At 39.5% G+C, this 16253-nt stretch overlaps 1 protein-coding gene across 1 annotated transcript in view; it reads left to right on the plus strand.

The window, feature by feature from the left end:
• Nucleotides 1–16253, plus strand: part of dbpa (D site albumin promoter binding protein a) — a 39118-nt gene that overhangs the window by 13029 nt on the left and 9836 nt on the right. The window contains exon 3 of the mRNA XM_008293666.1: nucleotides 194–395. Coding sequence (XP_008291888.1) covers nucleotides 194–395 — 202 coding nt within the window. The remainder of the gene's footprint in view (nucleotides 1–193; nucleotides 396–16253) is intronic.

Consider the following 16253-nt stretch of genomic DNA (forward strand, 5'->3'; position numbering starts at 1 on the left):
AACAGTAACATCAATCTTTAAAGAAAACCAGATTACGTATTCATGAACACCAAACACCTGCATTCAGTGGTGGATTATCTGTATGACAAGGAGGATTTATCGCTGCTCTCTGTTGTCTACGTTGTGATTCCAAACACTGGGAGGAAAGCGTTTTGCTTAACAAACCTTTTCAACTTCTGTCCTCTCCTCCCAGAGCTCCCAGTCTGCAGTGCCCAACCAGAGCTCCCAGTGTCCTCCCACCTCCCCTCCACCCTGCTCCTCCTCTTCCTCCTCCATGTCCTCTTCATCCTCCTCTTCCTCACTGCTCGGATTGGAAACCGTCCAGCAACAGCCGCCGCCGCCACCACCACCTCAGCAGCAGCAAAGCATGATGGGAGGACCGGAGTGTCTACACGGTAAGCTGAAACTAGCAGTCAAGTTAAGTTAACAGAAAATAAATCCAGAACTATTTTAGTAATCCATTTTTGAGGCTGGTTCCAGATTTTGGGCTCTGAAAAAGATAACGTCCAGCTCTGGGAAAGTCATTTTTGATATTGTTTTGGCCAAATTATTAATTGATTAATTGGAAATTTGTAAAATCCGGTGGTGCAGTGTGGTTCCATTTTGACCCACTCAGGCAGAACAAAAGATCGTCACATCTTAAAAGTTTCAAAATGCAAAGAAGACAAAGTTAAACTGAGGAAACTTTACTGTCTGCAACTCCTAACAAGATCAAAACTGACGTCTTCATGCGAGAGGGCGACATTTCTAATGCAGCCAGACACACATGAAGCCGTACGTGGCCTTGATGTGATCCGGCACTAATGAGGACTCAGACCCACGATACATTACGCTAACTAATGCAATTCAACCGTTCAGCGCGTCTGACAATAACCAGAGTTGGATTCCCTCTAATTATATCTCTGCACGATGAATGGCTGACACCCTATTCTCCGGCCCTCCTCAAGTTTTTTTTTCCTCCCAACAGCCAGTTTTCATCCGTTATATATTCATAATTTGTTGCTTCCCCTCTCTCACTCTCTCTCTCTCTGCTGCTTTTGATGTGAACCAGAACTGCCAGAACATCAGAAGAGACTTTCTGTCTGTCTTTCTTTGATTTATTTATTTATTTCCCCCCCCTCTTCGGAGAGTCTGACAACTTTCAATTTCTGACTAATTGAAACCACAAAGCCATTCTTTATAATGCTGACGGCTATGTTTTTTGTTTTTTTTTGTCCTGTGAACCATCCAGTGAATCATCGCAGCTAATTTCGCGATGATTTATTGACGACAGACTGCCACATGTCTTTGTAAATGTTCGGCAGTTATGCAGACATTTAAAGGAAGCGTGAGACAAAGAGGGAACGAGTGTGTGAAGAAGATGATTGTAGACGGAGACAAAACTTTTTGTGTGTGTGATTTGTGTTGGAATTATTCGAAGAGTTTATTCTTTTTTCTTCTTTTTTTCCACATCACTATGTTTCTCAGTAATTTGTGAAGTTTTATCTTGTCATCAAAGTGTCACTGACTTGAATCGAGTGAAACAGAAAGGCTGTGATTCTAAACTTTGAGCAGGTTTTGGCTGTTTCTTTGCTCCTGACACATTTTTACTCACTGTGGGTTCATTTTTCATTGCAATATAAAGTCCTGCACCTCTATGGACACATCATAACCATGGTGATAAGTAGAGAGAACTCAGAAATGTCACCAGTGCAGTATAGTACACTTACAATGCCATAAATCATTAAAGAAAGAAAAAAAACAGCAAGGATTTTAAAAGCATACAAGTGTAAAAATCCCACCACCTCCCTTCAAGTCTCCATCTGAAGGCCACTCCTCCAAAACACATAAACGTGCGCTGCCTGAGTACAGGACTAATCCATGACAGCGAGCGCTGTTGGGGAGAGGAGCTTTAAAATTACCTCACGTCTAAAAAACACAGGCTCCATCACCACATTTGCAAAATGTCCCATTTAAAGCAAATTTAGACAAACATCAAATAAAAACCTTTGAATGGCACACTATATGTTAACTTTTATGATGCTGGAGGAGGATGGAGACACTGAAAGATGCACAAATACACAAATGGACATCCAGCGTATTTATCGTTGCAAGATGTTGCAGGTTCAGGTGAAATCTTGTCTGCTGTTCTTGTGTTCTATCTGCTCACTAGCTCGATCAGTACGTCCACCTCGCCTTGTGGAAGACTTCCATCATGCACAATGTAGAGTGCATGGAGGAAGGCAGGTATGTAGTTTGACATTCAGGACGGACATCCTGTCATTTCATGCAGACAGAATGGACACTTGATTCATTGATTACTGAAGAGACTTTCAACAAACATAACAACTCAAACACCCACTGGTGGATCTGCAATTCATGTTATGTTTGAAAAAAAAAAAAAGCCAAATTTTACTATTTATTAGTCAGAAAAACAGAAAGAATGTTCTAATTTTCAGCTTTTTGATGGTTCTGGACCTACTCATTTGTGACATGCAGTTTCATCAGAAAACTTGACCAAATCCAGGCTTAACATCACATGACATCAAAAATAACCTTATTCTGCATATACTGATCTGCGATCCTTGGTGCAACCATAAAACCATTAGTGAGTAAAATTCAGTGACTCTTCAGCTGAACTGCAGGCAGTATTTAGACAGAGCAGATAGGAGACAAGTATGGAAATACATTCAAAATCTAAAATATCTACAGTATGTCATCATTTTTTTCCAGTATTGGTTACACCTGTGGGCAGCTGGAAAATGATAAACATGATTCCAGATTTGATCAATTTTTTGTAAAATTAATAATAAAAGAAATTCAACTTTAATTTTTTTTTCTCCAATTCAACCCAATTTTATTAGTATAACCCAACAAATCTGATGTTTACTTGGGATTCCCTTTGAGAAAGAAACTTGGCGACAGTGTGGAGAAAAAAAAACACCCTTTGCCATGAAGGCAAAACGTCCAGCAGAACCAGGCTCAGGGAGGGCAGACATCTGCCACAGCTGGTTGGGGTAAGGGTAATTCATGATTAATTATTATGATTATTTATGGCATTGTAACTTTGTCAGTCTGAACAAAGTACATTTTAAGTTCTCTCTATTTCTAGTCATGGTTGTGCTCTTCCCATAAAGGTGCAGGACTTTGTATTGCAGTGAAAAATGAGCCAGCAATGATGAAAAAATATGACAAGAGCAAAAAACAAAAAACACCCATAAACTGCTCAGAGTTCAAAGAGTTAATGGAAGATGAGATTTGAAGGTGTTCAAACAAGCAAGCCGGTTCATCCCCTTTAATTCTGTGTGTGAAAACGGCGGCTGATTGCTTTCGTATTAGAGACGCAGCTCAGGGAATTAAAAGGGGGGGTGAAGGAAGGGATGGGAGCCACAGTGTAACTGCTGTATCCTCAGAGGAAGTGAAACATCAGAACGCATCATTCTCCCGCTCCGTGTGACAGCACCGCATATATATTTTGCATCAGCTTGTTTGAATCTTGGCAACACTTTGTTCACGTGTCGCTAAAATTCAACTCGACGTGTTAGAATTTAAAATCATGTCCTGGAGGTTGGACGGAGCCACCCGCTGGCACATGGGCTCCTCTGGTTTTTCTTCTCGTGTAGAAAACGTGGGTCACTTCACTGGTTGGTTGCTGTGTTCGTATTTGTTGCTCCGAGTGTGCAGCATGAAGAGTTTGAATGATGCGGAGAGAGGGGGGAAAAACAGAGATTAAGGTGCCCAGCAGGATCAGATTCTGAGAAAATCTGCCCAGGACATTGTGTTTGTCTTTTTATTCTGAGTGGGTAAACAGTACATGGGGAGATGTTTCAGTGCAGAAAATATTGAAAAATGAGATGCATGAAAGGAAGCAGCAGAGGTTCATCCAGGACAGAGAGAACACTGCTGCTGCAAGTCTTCAAATCTGCCCCGAGCGTCTGCGAATACACTCCGTCGGCGCGTGTTTGTGTGCATGCACGGCTTTGTGATGCGCCGAACTTCCAACATGCATATGAGAGTGTCCTCTTTGTTTCGGCATTTGCATGCAACTATGTAGGCTCTAATGTGAACATGCTTTCATCTTGCAGTGCGCGACTCTCTGTGTGCTCTTTATTCTGAATTATAAACACGTGACTGGGCTGAGCGTGATGCATCCAGCCAGAAATCCCTCAGGTCGCTGTGGAGCTGAAGTGTTACTACAGAGCTGCAAAGAGAGAGAGAATCAAGGCAGAGAAATAGATGGAAAATAGACTGGAAATAATAATCTCATCCACATGCACATGTTTTACTTTGATTTAATTCATTCTGGGCAAAAAAGGAGAGCAGCTTTACAGGGAGGCAAAACAGAAATATCGATGCAGCTGAGGTTTTTATAAGAAGCTCTTTTTGCTCCTAAATTGCTGTAAATCATAAATATTCACATTTGAGAGGACACAAGCTGAGGCTCTTAGTTTAAGCTGGTGAAAATGGACAAAAACAGGCGTGCATATAATAGCAGCTGTGGTCAGGTAACTGTAGCACAAATATTCCACAAAATATCGTTGTTTCCTCCTCATAAACCGCACAAGCTCAGTTTTTTTTTGCTACTAGATCTTAGCCTGAAAACTGTCCACTGAGACTCAGCTGAGCCTTGGAGCAGGACCAAACTGAGCTTTGATGTCTTTCACTGTCTCTGAAACCCCAAAACCTTGGAAATAAAACCATCATTTTAAGGTTTCGGCTCAATTTTACGACCCCGTGAATCCTAAACTTGCGTTTCCTGCTGCAAGAAAAACCCGATCGCCACAGTTTACAGCAAACGCAGGCCTCATGTGGCAACAACAGTCAGTTGAGCTGCTCCGAAACAAATATAGACTAAAAGCCTTTGATCCTGTCCCTTATGCATTTTATGTCTGTGGTGCAAATGGTATTTTAGGAGTTTTTTGTTACATTTTAGTTTGCTTTTGCTTTAATAACATAAAAATACTAATGTTCAGCTCCACTTATGAGCAAAATCAGTGTTCGAGCTCTGGTTTTCTATCTGCGTAGACAATTTCTTACATCATTCTTGATAATTTAGAAAAAATTTCCTGAAGTTTTTCCATTTTGATTATTGGAAACGGATCCCCGTCACATCTGCCTTGATCCAATCACATGTGAAAAGCGTTAATGTTAATATTTTAGTTAGAAGAGGAGAGAATTTGTCAGTTTTACCCTCAATCCAGTCACCTGCAATGTCATTTTTGGTCAACACCCACTGATGATGCTCTTCACCCAAGCAAATGCTGGAAAAAAGGGGTAATAACCACTTTTTTAAAAAGTCCTTAGCTCAAGAAAATAATCATGAATCACTTTTACTTGCAGTCCCAATCAAGCTGCAGCTTCAGCACTTCCAGGTCAGTTCACTGAGTCAGAAACCCTCCTAATCAAAGCAGACTTTTAACCTCAGATTCCCATTAGCCTGCGCTTGCTGGAGGATGCATGAACTCATTGAACTGCAATGTGGAAGCATCTGCTGCACAAATTTTCTCTGCTGTTGCAAAAGTAATGACGGTCAGCTGTTTACATGAAGACATTGCAGAGGACTGGACACAGAAACATCTTTCTCGCGAGTGTCAACTTGTCACAACAGACAGTTCAAATCAAACGAGGCACCTGAGAAGAAAATCCACATCAAATTTAATCAGCCGTTCTCTTGCCTGAGGCTGATCTGTCCACCAAGCTTCATGGGAATCTGATCGGTTTTTTAAATCCTGCTGACAGACAGAGACGTGGCGACTCTGATGGTGAAAGCAGAAGTGGTGAAGCTTGAGCAGAATAAAACAAACATTACTGATTCTATACTTCAGTGTTTATACAAAATCCAAACAGGCAAATAAACCAGAGTTTGTACAGATGAAACTGGGAAGTTGGCATTCAACTGGCATTTACATTTGGTTGGGTTTTATTTATTGATGGACCAAACTACATTTCAGGTCATATTAAAATCAAGTTGTATTTATTAGTGCAAATGCAGCTTGTTTTTACATGTCACAAACCCTGACAATCTGTTCAATAACCTCAAGTTAACCCAAGTGAAGCAACACCCATCCACTATACTGTATTTTGCATGACCTCTATTTATCACTTATGACATATTTTGTAACACATACAATTTTCAAAGTACTTCACGACACACTGTCTACTGTCTGGAGTCACTCTCGTGTCTCAAAACAAACCTTTTGTTCATTTTTCTCTACAAAAATGGCCACAGTAGCTTCTGTAGCTCTGCAGACGGAGTTTGAAGTCGAGTACTAGAAGGAAAGTTCGTGTATTTCTGGTGTAATGTGAAGACTTTGCCACGTAGACCTAAAAAAGACATAAAAATAGCATTCTAAAGAACATTTTAAACATCGTTTTATTTAGTCTAATAAACATATTTTACTTTCTATACAAGCTTAAGTAACGTGTTGAGGTATACTGCTTTAAACTTCAATTGGACAATTTGATCAATTATTTTTTGTTTTACTAATAAATTAATTGATTACTTATTTATTTTAATGTTTTATTTTTAAAAGAATGAATAAACTTGAATTTAATGGTTTCATTTATTAAATAAAAAGAAATATTTGTAAAATTAAAACACATTTGCAAATGTATTTTAGCAAAAAAAATAATTAATTAGAAAAATATATGTAATCAAGAAATAATAATTTATTTACTATTTTTTCTGTTTTTTTGTAAAACAGCAAATTTGAAAATTCTTGGACAACAATAATTATATTTTAGCATTTAAAAAAAATACCATTTTGGTTAAAGAGCTTCTACATACTGGTGTATTAACCAATACAGAAACATAAAAAATGAGTTTGGTAATTACCAGTGCTGTTAATTGAGGGTAGCTGTGGCATAACCCTTACCTCGGGTGGTGGTCTCATAAATCTGTTAAGCACTGTATATCAGCATGGCATTAAAGTGACAGTGGGAGCTGAACTGCTCTTGAGAAATACACAATATGAAAGAAAAAATACTGAATTCAAACATCAAACCTGATATAGAAATAAATATGACTTTTTTGAAAGACCAACATAAATGGAGCATTTCTCATTTGGAAAAATTCACTTGTCATTGCCTTCTTGTGGAGAAACTTGTGTGTCTAAACTTGTGTGTCAGTCGTAAGGTTCAGCTTATGATCAGTGTAGCTCTTGTTGAAAACCTAGCCTTTGAGTTTGGATGGTTTTAGTAAACTGTATTTAGCAAAACCAAAAATGAACCTTGATGTTCACTTATAGTTGTATTTACAGACAGTTTTACATGAAGACAACCACTAACTCATGACAGTATGTCTGTAGCAGATTGAAATTAACTGGATTTATCTATTTATACTTTTCTATCTATCATTTAAAAGCAGACACCACTTGTGCCACTGCTAGGACCTTGCATTTTGCAAAATCAATATAAATATGTTTGGGTTTCTACATCAAATCTGTAGAGAAGGTCGACAGTCCACGTCTCTGCTGTCACTTTGTCTGTCATCAGTCTCAGGAACGTCACATGTAAATCAGACTTGTATTCTGCTTTTAACCACAGAGCTGCCTCCTATCAAACTGAAACCAAACACCAGCGTCTAGACCAAAAGGAATCCAACGTGAACCGTCCAGGAATCGCGGAGCTGCAGTCAAACGAGGTTTAGCTTAGAGATGTTACAGCAGATAAATTTAGCCGAGGAGCTGAGCCGGTTCTGTCTCTTTAAAGAAAGAGGAGAGCTGAGCGGGGATAATGGCACGCCGAGGCAGCCGCTGATTTAACATTCAGGACTGTGATTAATCCTGGCGAGGGAAGGGTTAAACAAGACACTGACTCTGCACTCTGTAACACTGCACAGAGAGAGAGAACAGAGAGAGAGAGGGAGAGAGGCAGCAGTGCTGGAGGGGGAGAGCGAGGCCTCAGTCAAGAGAGTTCGCTTTGCATGTTTTGAAATCGCTCTCACTCTCCCTCTCTCTGCTGCCTCTCACACGCTCGGGCCATGTGCGGCCACGGCGTCACGTGCCGCTGCAGAAAGCATTGGAGCGAGAGAGCTAGCATGAGAGAGAGAGAGAGAGGGAGGGAGGGAGGGAGATTGAGAGAAAGAGGGGAAGGGAGGAGGAAAGAGCGAGCGAGGTAGGAGGAGAGTGGAGGGAGATTGAGAGAGAGAGAGAGAGGAAACAGTGGAGATTACAGAGCGAATAAACACTCGAGGAGGAAAAAAAAAAAAAGAGAAGAGGTTTAGGAAGGGATGGCAGAATGAGCAGTTTTTCAAAAAGACAAGAGGAATTTAATACAACAATATACTGTTCTGTTTAAAAGCACAACTCGACACAACATTTACTCATCGTGTCATTTCTGTACATTTCTTCATGTTTACTCACCGTGCCTCATCTGTGCATGGGAAAGCTGTTCATAGTCTTTATTATGTCTTTAGTTTTTCTTGTGTTGTTTCTTCAGTGCTGCACTTCACTGAAGATGGTCAAATCCCTTAAACCTCACCTAAAAATACACAGCTTAAGCTGCAAAGTAATGCTTCAATCTCTCTCCAGTCGTTGATTAAATCCCGAAAAACTCATCTCTGTGTGTCAGAGTTACATATTTAGATTTTTTAGATAGACCTGTAATATAAAGGTAGCGCCTTAGCCCGATTTTCAAACTGAAAATGACACTATGTGAACCTGCAAGTGCTACAACGATGATCAGCTCCAATCATTACATCTCTAAACTCAAAAATCACAAGGTAAACAGTAAATACACACAGTTTTAGTAACAAATTAATACTGAAATCCCTCGTTAGTCATCGATTAAACCCCTAAAACCCCATCTCTGTGCATCAAAGCTACATATTAAGATGCTTTTATCATTAAACAAATCTTTTCCTGCCTTAAAATACCTGACATGTAACTCTGTGAAGACCCTGTGTCTTTTTCAACCCAATCCCCTACATGACCACTGCAGCTTGAGCACACCAGCTCACCCAAGATTCTGTTCATAACACTGTTAAACTCAGAATCAGAATCAGAAAGCTTTTTATTACACATACAAGGAATTTGGCACAGTGAATGAAGCTGTGGTACACAACAATAACATCTATGCTATTCGAGTTTTAATGTTGGAATAATTCAGCTAATGATACAGGAAGTTCCACAGTGCAAGTTGAAAGGATTGGTTGTTTATTTTTGTTAGATATGAAACACTAGAAGTCTGTGTTTCTTTTAGACTGACATTGGTACGTTGCAGTTTTAAGGCGGAAATGTTCAGCCATGGTGCAGTGTGTAGCTGCTGTAACATGTAAAGATCCCCAGTGAGGGATCATTCAAGTTTATTTCTATCTTTTGTATGTAAATGGTTTAAAAAAAAAACTGGCAAAATATGACAAATTCACATTTTTACCTCCACAGAATGTCCAGAAAACCATTAAATTCAACAAGTCCTCCGAGCAAAAACCACCAAACCGGTCTCGCGTCTGATTTACCACCATTCTCGCTGCCTTCCAAGAAAATGATTCATATGACCTTTTTTTTTTTTCTGATTGTACACTTCTGTGGGTAAAGGCAGCACGCACCGGTGGCAAACTGTACATACGCCTCCTCTTTCCCTTCAATAGCGACAGAGGGCTTCACAACATCCTCTTATCCAGAGAGGTGCTGCGTTTGCCAAACACACACTGGACCTGCGAGGCCGGCGTTATGCTTTTTAATATCCGCGAGTATGCGAAGGTGATGAAAATGTCAGCAAGCTTGTAAGAGCATGTGCGCATGCAGACCAAAATTTATGTCGGTGCAGCTGCTACGAGGCGACCGCAGGGGCAGTAATGTGGATTCATGTCATATGTAGATACCAATGTCCCTGTGCACGTCGACAGGAGAGTATAATCTCAGTTTAAAGGCCCTTTTTGATGAAAATCTCGCGTTTCACCTTGTCAGCATGTCCATACAGTGGTTTTTTATATGTTTTAGGACACATCTTGAGTGAAGGAGTACTACAGCTGAGCATTCCCACCTTGAAACTGCAGTGTACCAACAACAGTTGCAAAAATACAGATTCAGATGGTTTCATATGTTATAAACCTAAAGAACCAATCCTGTCAGCTCGCAGGGTCGGACTTTCGGTGTCATTTTTCTTGCTCAGAATCAGTATAGGTCCAACATGGATGGCTAAATTACTCCGGTATTACTGCTTGTGTAGCTTCACGTAGTTTTACAGTGTTTGAACAGAGTGAGCTGGTGTGCTTGAGCCACAGTGAGTGGTGGAGGAGTGGGTGGGAAAAGAGGCTTCACAGAGTTAAATCTCAGCTATTTTTAAGGCAGGAAAAGATTAGTTTAATGGTAAAAACATCTGAATATGTAACTTTGATACACAGAGATGAGTTTTTAGGGTTTTAATCAATGACTAATGAGGGGTTTCAGCATTACTTTGTTACTAAAACACAGTCTTTTTACTGTTTACCTTGTGATCATTGAGTTTAGCGATATAATGATTGTATATGATCATTGTTTTAGCACCTGTAGGTTCACACAGTGTCATTTACAGCTTGAACGTCAGGATGAGGTGCTATCTTTACATTACAGGTCTTTGCTGTCTGATCCTTTTTGCGCTGATGGTTTGTGACACACACATGCATGTGGTTTGCCTCAGTTCTTATAAATGCCCAGCAAAGTTAAAGCTCCCCCACCTTTCCTTCCACTGTTCTCCTTCATGTTTGCTTTCAGTGGGCCGTGAGGTGTCGACACTGAACGATGGATTTTGATTTTCTGACAGAGCTCACATGCAGATGACTCAGATCCGATATGGAATGATCAGATCTGGTTTGTTGACATGACAAGTCACAACACTTTGGTTCAGGTTAACCCTCTGAACTCCAAGACTCGCTGGCAGGTTTAAAAGGCTTGTGATCTTTTTAAAAAATCACCAAAGTTTCACCATTTATTAGCCTGAAACCTAAAAATCAGAATCATTGGATTGTTAACTTTCCAGCAGTCCTTGAACTACTCATCTGTAATGTGACGTTCTGTCAGAAAAATGAACAAAATCTAAGCTTAAAATCATGCTATTTCATCAAGATTTCTTTATTCTTATTTAAGTTTTGCTACAAATAATGGTTTGGTCTATTTTGATTCTGTAAAAAACAAAAAATTCAGCGCTCCTCAATGCTACTATGACCCCATGGCTTAACTTAACTGCAACCCAATGTCATGCGAGCAAAACTGAGTTATTTTTCGGCTGAACAGCAGGCTGCGTTTACACAGAGCAGACAGGAAGCGTGCATGTAAACAAATTAAAAATGTACAGAGCGAAATATCTACAGTAAGTCAGCATTTTTTCTAGCATTGATAACACCGTGGATAAATGTTGGACATAACTGATTACAGATTTTTTTCCATTTAAAATTTTTTATTTTATTTTTTTTTTAAATCAAAGAAATTCAACTTTTTGTTTTACAGGTCATGATTTATGTCACTCTAACTGTGCCATACTGCACAGAAGACATTTTTGAGTTCTTTCTACTTATAGCCATGGCTGTACTGTTTCCATAGAGGTGCAGGACTTTATATTACAGTGAAAAATTAACCAACAGTCAGTAAAAAAATGTGACAGGAGCAAAAAAAAAAGAAACGGCCAGCAACCATTTGGAGTTCAGAGGTTTAAAAGAGACCAGCATTAAATGCTAAGAAGACACCATATAAAGAGCAATCTTCATATCAAATTGAGACACTTTCACCGCTTTCTTTAAGGTTTTTATTAGTCCTATAACAGTGTCATCTGATTTTGTTATTTCCAGTTTGAGTGAGCAGTCATTATTTGCAGCAATATATGTTTTTAGTCTCACCGCATTTGACCAATCCTGTATTTTCAAGCTCTGTCAACAGTATTGTTTTCATCCTTTTGACCCTCATGGTTTTCTTCATTATACGGCTGCACGGTCCATATTGTAGTCCTCGTTTGAATGAGTTTTAAATATGGGAAGAGAAAAATAGCTCTGCCTTTAGGAAATATGAGCCGCCCAGTAGGTTTCTTTAGATGGCTTTCTATGCCGTTGTATTCTGTATAATATTGCGGAGAGCAGCGTCAGTATGCGTCTGCTTTAAAAGGAAGCTCTGGAGCGGAAAACCTCCCTTCATCTACAACAGGAACAAAAGACAGATGCTGTTTTCAATCAGCAGCAGCAGCACTGCGGGGTTTCGGGGGAACCTGCAGAATCTTGTGCATGTGGAGTTTTTTTTTTTTACGTGTCGAGTCATGTCATGTGCTCAGAGGCCCAGTCAGTGTGTCATAATCTGATCTGACCACTGGCAGAGCAGCGATTTGGAAAGACGAGGGAGGAGGTCACTACTATCTCCACACCGCGGTGACATAACTCCTCGTCGGTGTGTTGACATTAGGAACAGGACTCCCGGGGTGTGTCACCTGGACTGAATTGTTTCTGGTGTGTATGTGTGTGTGTGTGTGCTGTTCTGCTGTCTTTGCACACTCATGTGAACGTGCACGTGCCTAACCGTGTTTGTTTGTGAATGCAGCAGCGAGTCGAAGCCTGCCAGGGGTGTGTAGCTACATGTGTGTTCAGAGAGTGAAGGGAAATTACACCGAGACGAAAACCAGACGTAAGATTCTGTAAACTGAGAAGAAAAGAAAATACAAGTAAAACAGCTCAGGGGATGTTTCTCTTATTTTTCTAAAAGTGTGATTAAACATTTTTTTGTCCATTAAATAAATAGTCATTTAAAAATTCATTTAAATCACGTCAGTAAACTTTTTTTCCCCTTTTCAACTTGTATTACAAACAGGAATCTATTACATCTTCAAACCACATCACATCACAGCTTCACAAACTTAAACACTAATATCTAGCTGAAATAAAATAAAATAAATCTAAATGTACATATAAAATAATAAAACTATATATTAAAAAAAATAGAAAATGTTTGTGTTTTTGTTTTTAAAAAAAGGAGTGCTGCAAATAAATAGTTACCATTTTTGTCAATGATGTGCAGAAAAAACGGACCATATAAAAATAACGATGAAAGAGCTGCTTCAAATGTCTTGTTTTGTCCAAACATCAGTTGGAAACCAAAAAAATGTTCAGTTTTCTGTCATGTTTGATGAAGAAAACCATGAAACCTTCACATCCAAGAAACCAAATCCAGTAAATATTTGATATTTTTGCACACAAAATGGCAAATAATCCATTATTAAAGCAGTCACTGCTTTAGTTTCTGTTGATCAAGTGATATGTAGACCGGTTACTGATGCATGAGAGAAAAGAAAATTATTGAAAACAATTTGGGTAAATGTGAGAATTTGCTGCATTTCTGGTGGTTTTAGATGAGCAGTTGGACAAAAAGAAGTTTTTAATAGCATCAGCTTGGGGTTGTAATGCTCGTTTTTCACTAGGAGCCAATAAATATATCAACTGTTTAATCAATCATAAAGGTGTGTGTCGGCCTGTGTGAGTGTGTGAAGCGGTGGTATCTGGATATTAAATGAAGGAAGAAGAAGCTTTCAGTTGTAGGAGGAAGGATCTGATGTGTTTAAGTCAGAGAGGCAGAAGTTAAAGCTGGCAGCGGACACGGGCGGCTGTGAGGAGTGTTTACGTTCCAGGGAGGGGAGCTCTCTTTATGTAACACACTTCCTATATCACATTCCACGTCTGTATCGTGTTTCCAGCTGAATAAGAAAACAGCTGCTGGTAGAGCTCACAGTTCGTCTCCACGTTGTCCTCGACAAACAAACTGAGTGACCGTCATGTTGTTCTTACTGTTAATGCTGCTGGTACGAGCGACACACAGATACTGATAGTACTGCTCAACGACTGCTGCTTTACTGAGTACTAATACTGCTGCTGTTAGGACTACAATGTTACTGCGACTTCTACCAGTTGGACTCTTCCACGATTGCAATCACTGACTGAGCAGTCGAGTTGTAGTAAAAAAAGTATTTTGAGCTTTTACAACTAAACTGTGCAACTGAACTTCATGTTAATGTCACATGTGGTGTTTGATGACTAAATCTTATCTTTATGTCTTTGTATTTGTAAGAGTTCTTGGACTTGCGCTAGCAGTTGGTTGAAACTGTAAAAAAAGTCTCAACAAACAGAAGATTCAGGCTTTTAATTTATTAAAAAGTACACCAATGGTGGAAAGTAACTAAGCATATCTCCTCAAAAACTGTACTTAAGTGCAGTTTTGAGGTACTTAGATGTTACTTGAGTATTTCTAACGCAACTCAATATTATACCTTTAACTCCACTACAGTTATCTTTAGTTACTTTTAAGGTGACTTTTTTTTTTTTTTTTTTACACAATAAGCTTTAAAAATACAAACAATCAAATGGCTTCATTTCAATACATGGTCCAGTTATTCAATATCTCAGCAAAAATTAAAAGATTAGCGTAAAACTGAAAGCAGATTTGTGGATCAGGAGTTTTTTCTTCTTTCTTTGTGTGTTATTTATGCTTGGAGCCCTCAAATTTATCTGCTGTCCTTGTTTATAAAGCTATATATGAAGTAGCTGAAACTGACAGACACATGCTGCTGACACTCTGATTAATAATCTAATTATGTCATAATATATCAGTAAGAGGGACCAAAACAACGCTTTCACTGCAATATTTTAACTCCATTTTGCTGCTTCATGCTCTACTTGACTATGATTTTTCTTGCCGTATGGAGATGTTGAGATTCCATTTATCATTCAGGTACTGGGGCACCCAACAAAAATTTTTTAATCCGTCGTCTTCTTGACGAAAACTGCAACAACAATCTCAAAATAAAATGTGTATTTCCATTAAAGCCCAAAAAAATGTGCACAGGGCGCCATAGATTGGAAGCTAACGGAGCTGGTAATTGCAGTTTAACTACAGAGAAGCGCTTAACTGTAATGAAAACTCACTGCTGAAAACGTACACAAATCCAGTCAATTGCAATGATTGCGATAGATGTTAATTGTTACCTCCATCCTTGTATAATTAGCGTAATTGCTATCCTCCTGGTAATTGCATTGTTTCCCTTTATTACATAAAAACCTGCTGCAACAAGAAACGGCCGTAAACAGAAAAAACTTTTGCTTTCGAAGGGCAGGAGAGGGTGCTGCTGCCGCTGAGTCTCCAAAGTTATAATGTACTTTAGGAGGCTTTTGTGCTGTATTAATACATTTAGTTTCACCTGCTCCGCCTACTTGCGCTTCAGTTTTTGGTTTCCTACATTTCCCAAAATGCCTTTTTGGCGACCCCACGAGAGCAGCTGTGAGTTTGTTGCATTCAGGTTTACGTGTAGGTGGAACAAGTGAAAGTATAGTTAGATCAAACAAGAGATTAGTCAAGAGGAAGAGTTGCTCACCTGACTCTCAAACCTCGACCTTTTTCTATTTTCCGCTGCCGTGGGCGTCTCTGCCCACGACAGCTGATTTCTCCCTGTATGATTTGTGAACATCGGAGTGAAGCGGCAAGCTCAGGAGTGAAGAAACAAATCCAAACCTTGACATTTCCCTGTGATTTTTATAGATCATTGAGTCATGTTCTGCCATCTGATTGACTGTGAAAAGGCTTTTAAAAAAAAGTTTCCTTAAAAAAAAAAAAAAAAAAAAGGCTGGAAATGTTCTTGATGTTTTCAAAGTTACAATATATCTCCCAAATTCATCAGTATGCCTCCGTACGCTCCATCCGAGGATCAACGCTTCACATCCTGAGGCGATCCCTCTGATGGAGATTTTAGAAGATGCAGCAGCTGTTTTAAAATGAAGGATTTCAACCAGGATTTCTTGACTTGACGAGAACATGAATAAGAAATGAGGGCTCTAACGCTAAACCTTGAATTTGAGCAAACGAGACCTTCAAAGACCTTGAAAAGTCTTAAATGTGTCAAAGTTAATGTAGTAACTTCGGTGTTGCTCGTCTGGAAGCAACATCAAATTTGGTGTGATGTTTTGGGTATGAAAATTGGTCAGTTCAAATCAGATATTAGCAAATTTGTTGGGTATTAGTTGCGTCAACAGTTTCAGCCTTCATGGCCACGGATAGAGAATGAGAGATTGGTCGGCAGAGCGACAGGCAGAGAGAGACATAATCTGAGCTAAATTAATGAAAGCAGGGAGAGAATCCGCGAGTCGCTGGCTGCTTCCTCCAAATGGCTCCTGCTCTTAGACAGGAAATGAAGCCAGGCTTGGCGGCTGTTTACCCAGCAGCAGCAGGAACCATGTTCCTGGATCAGTTTCAACTTTTTGCCCAAAATGGTTGTTATTAGGACAGAGCTTTGGGCAGACTTATCCAGGATCAGCTCCGTCCAGCTGCCAGAGA

Source organism: Stegastes partitus, unplaced genomic scaffold (genome assembly GCF_000690725.1).
Source record: "Stegastes partitus isolate 25-593 unplaced genomic scaffold, Stegastes_partitus-1.0.2 Scaffold900, whole genome shotgun sequence".
Lineage (NCBI taxonomy): Eukaryota > Metazoa > Chordata > Actinopteri > Pomacentridae > Stegastes > Stegastes partitus.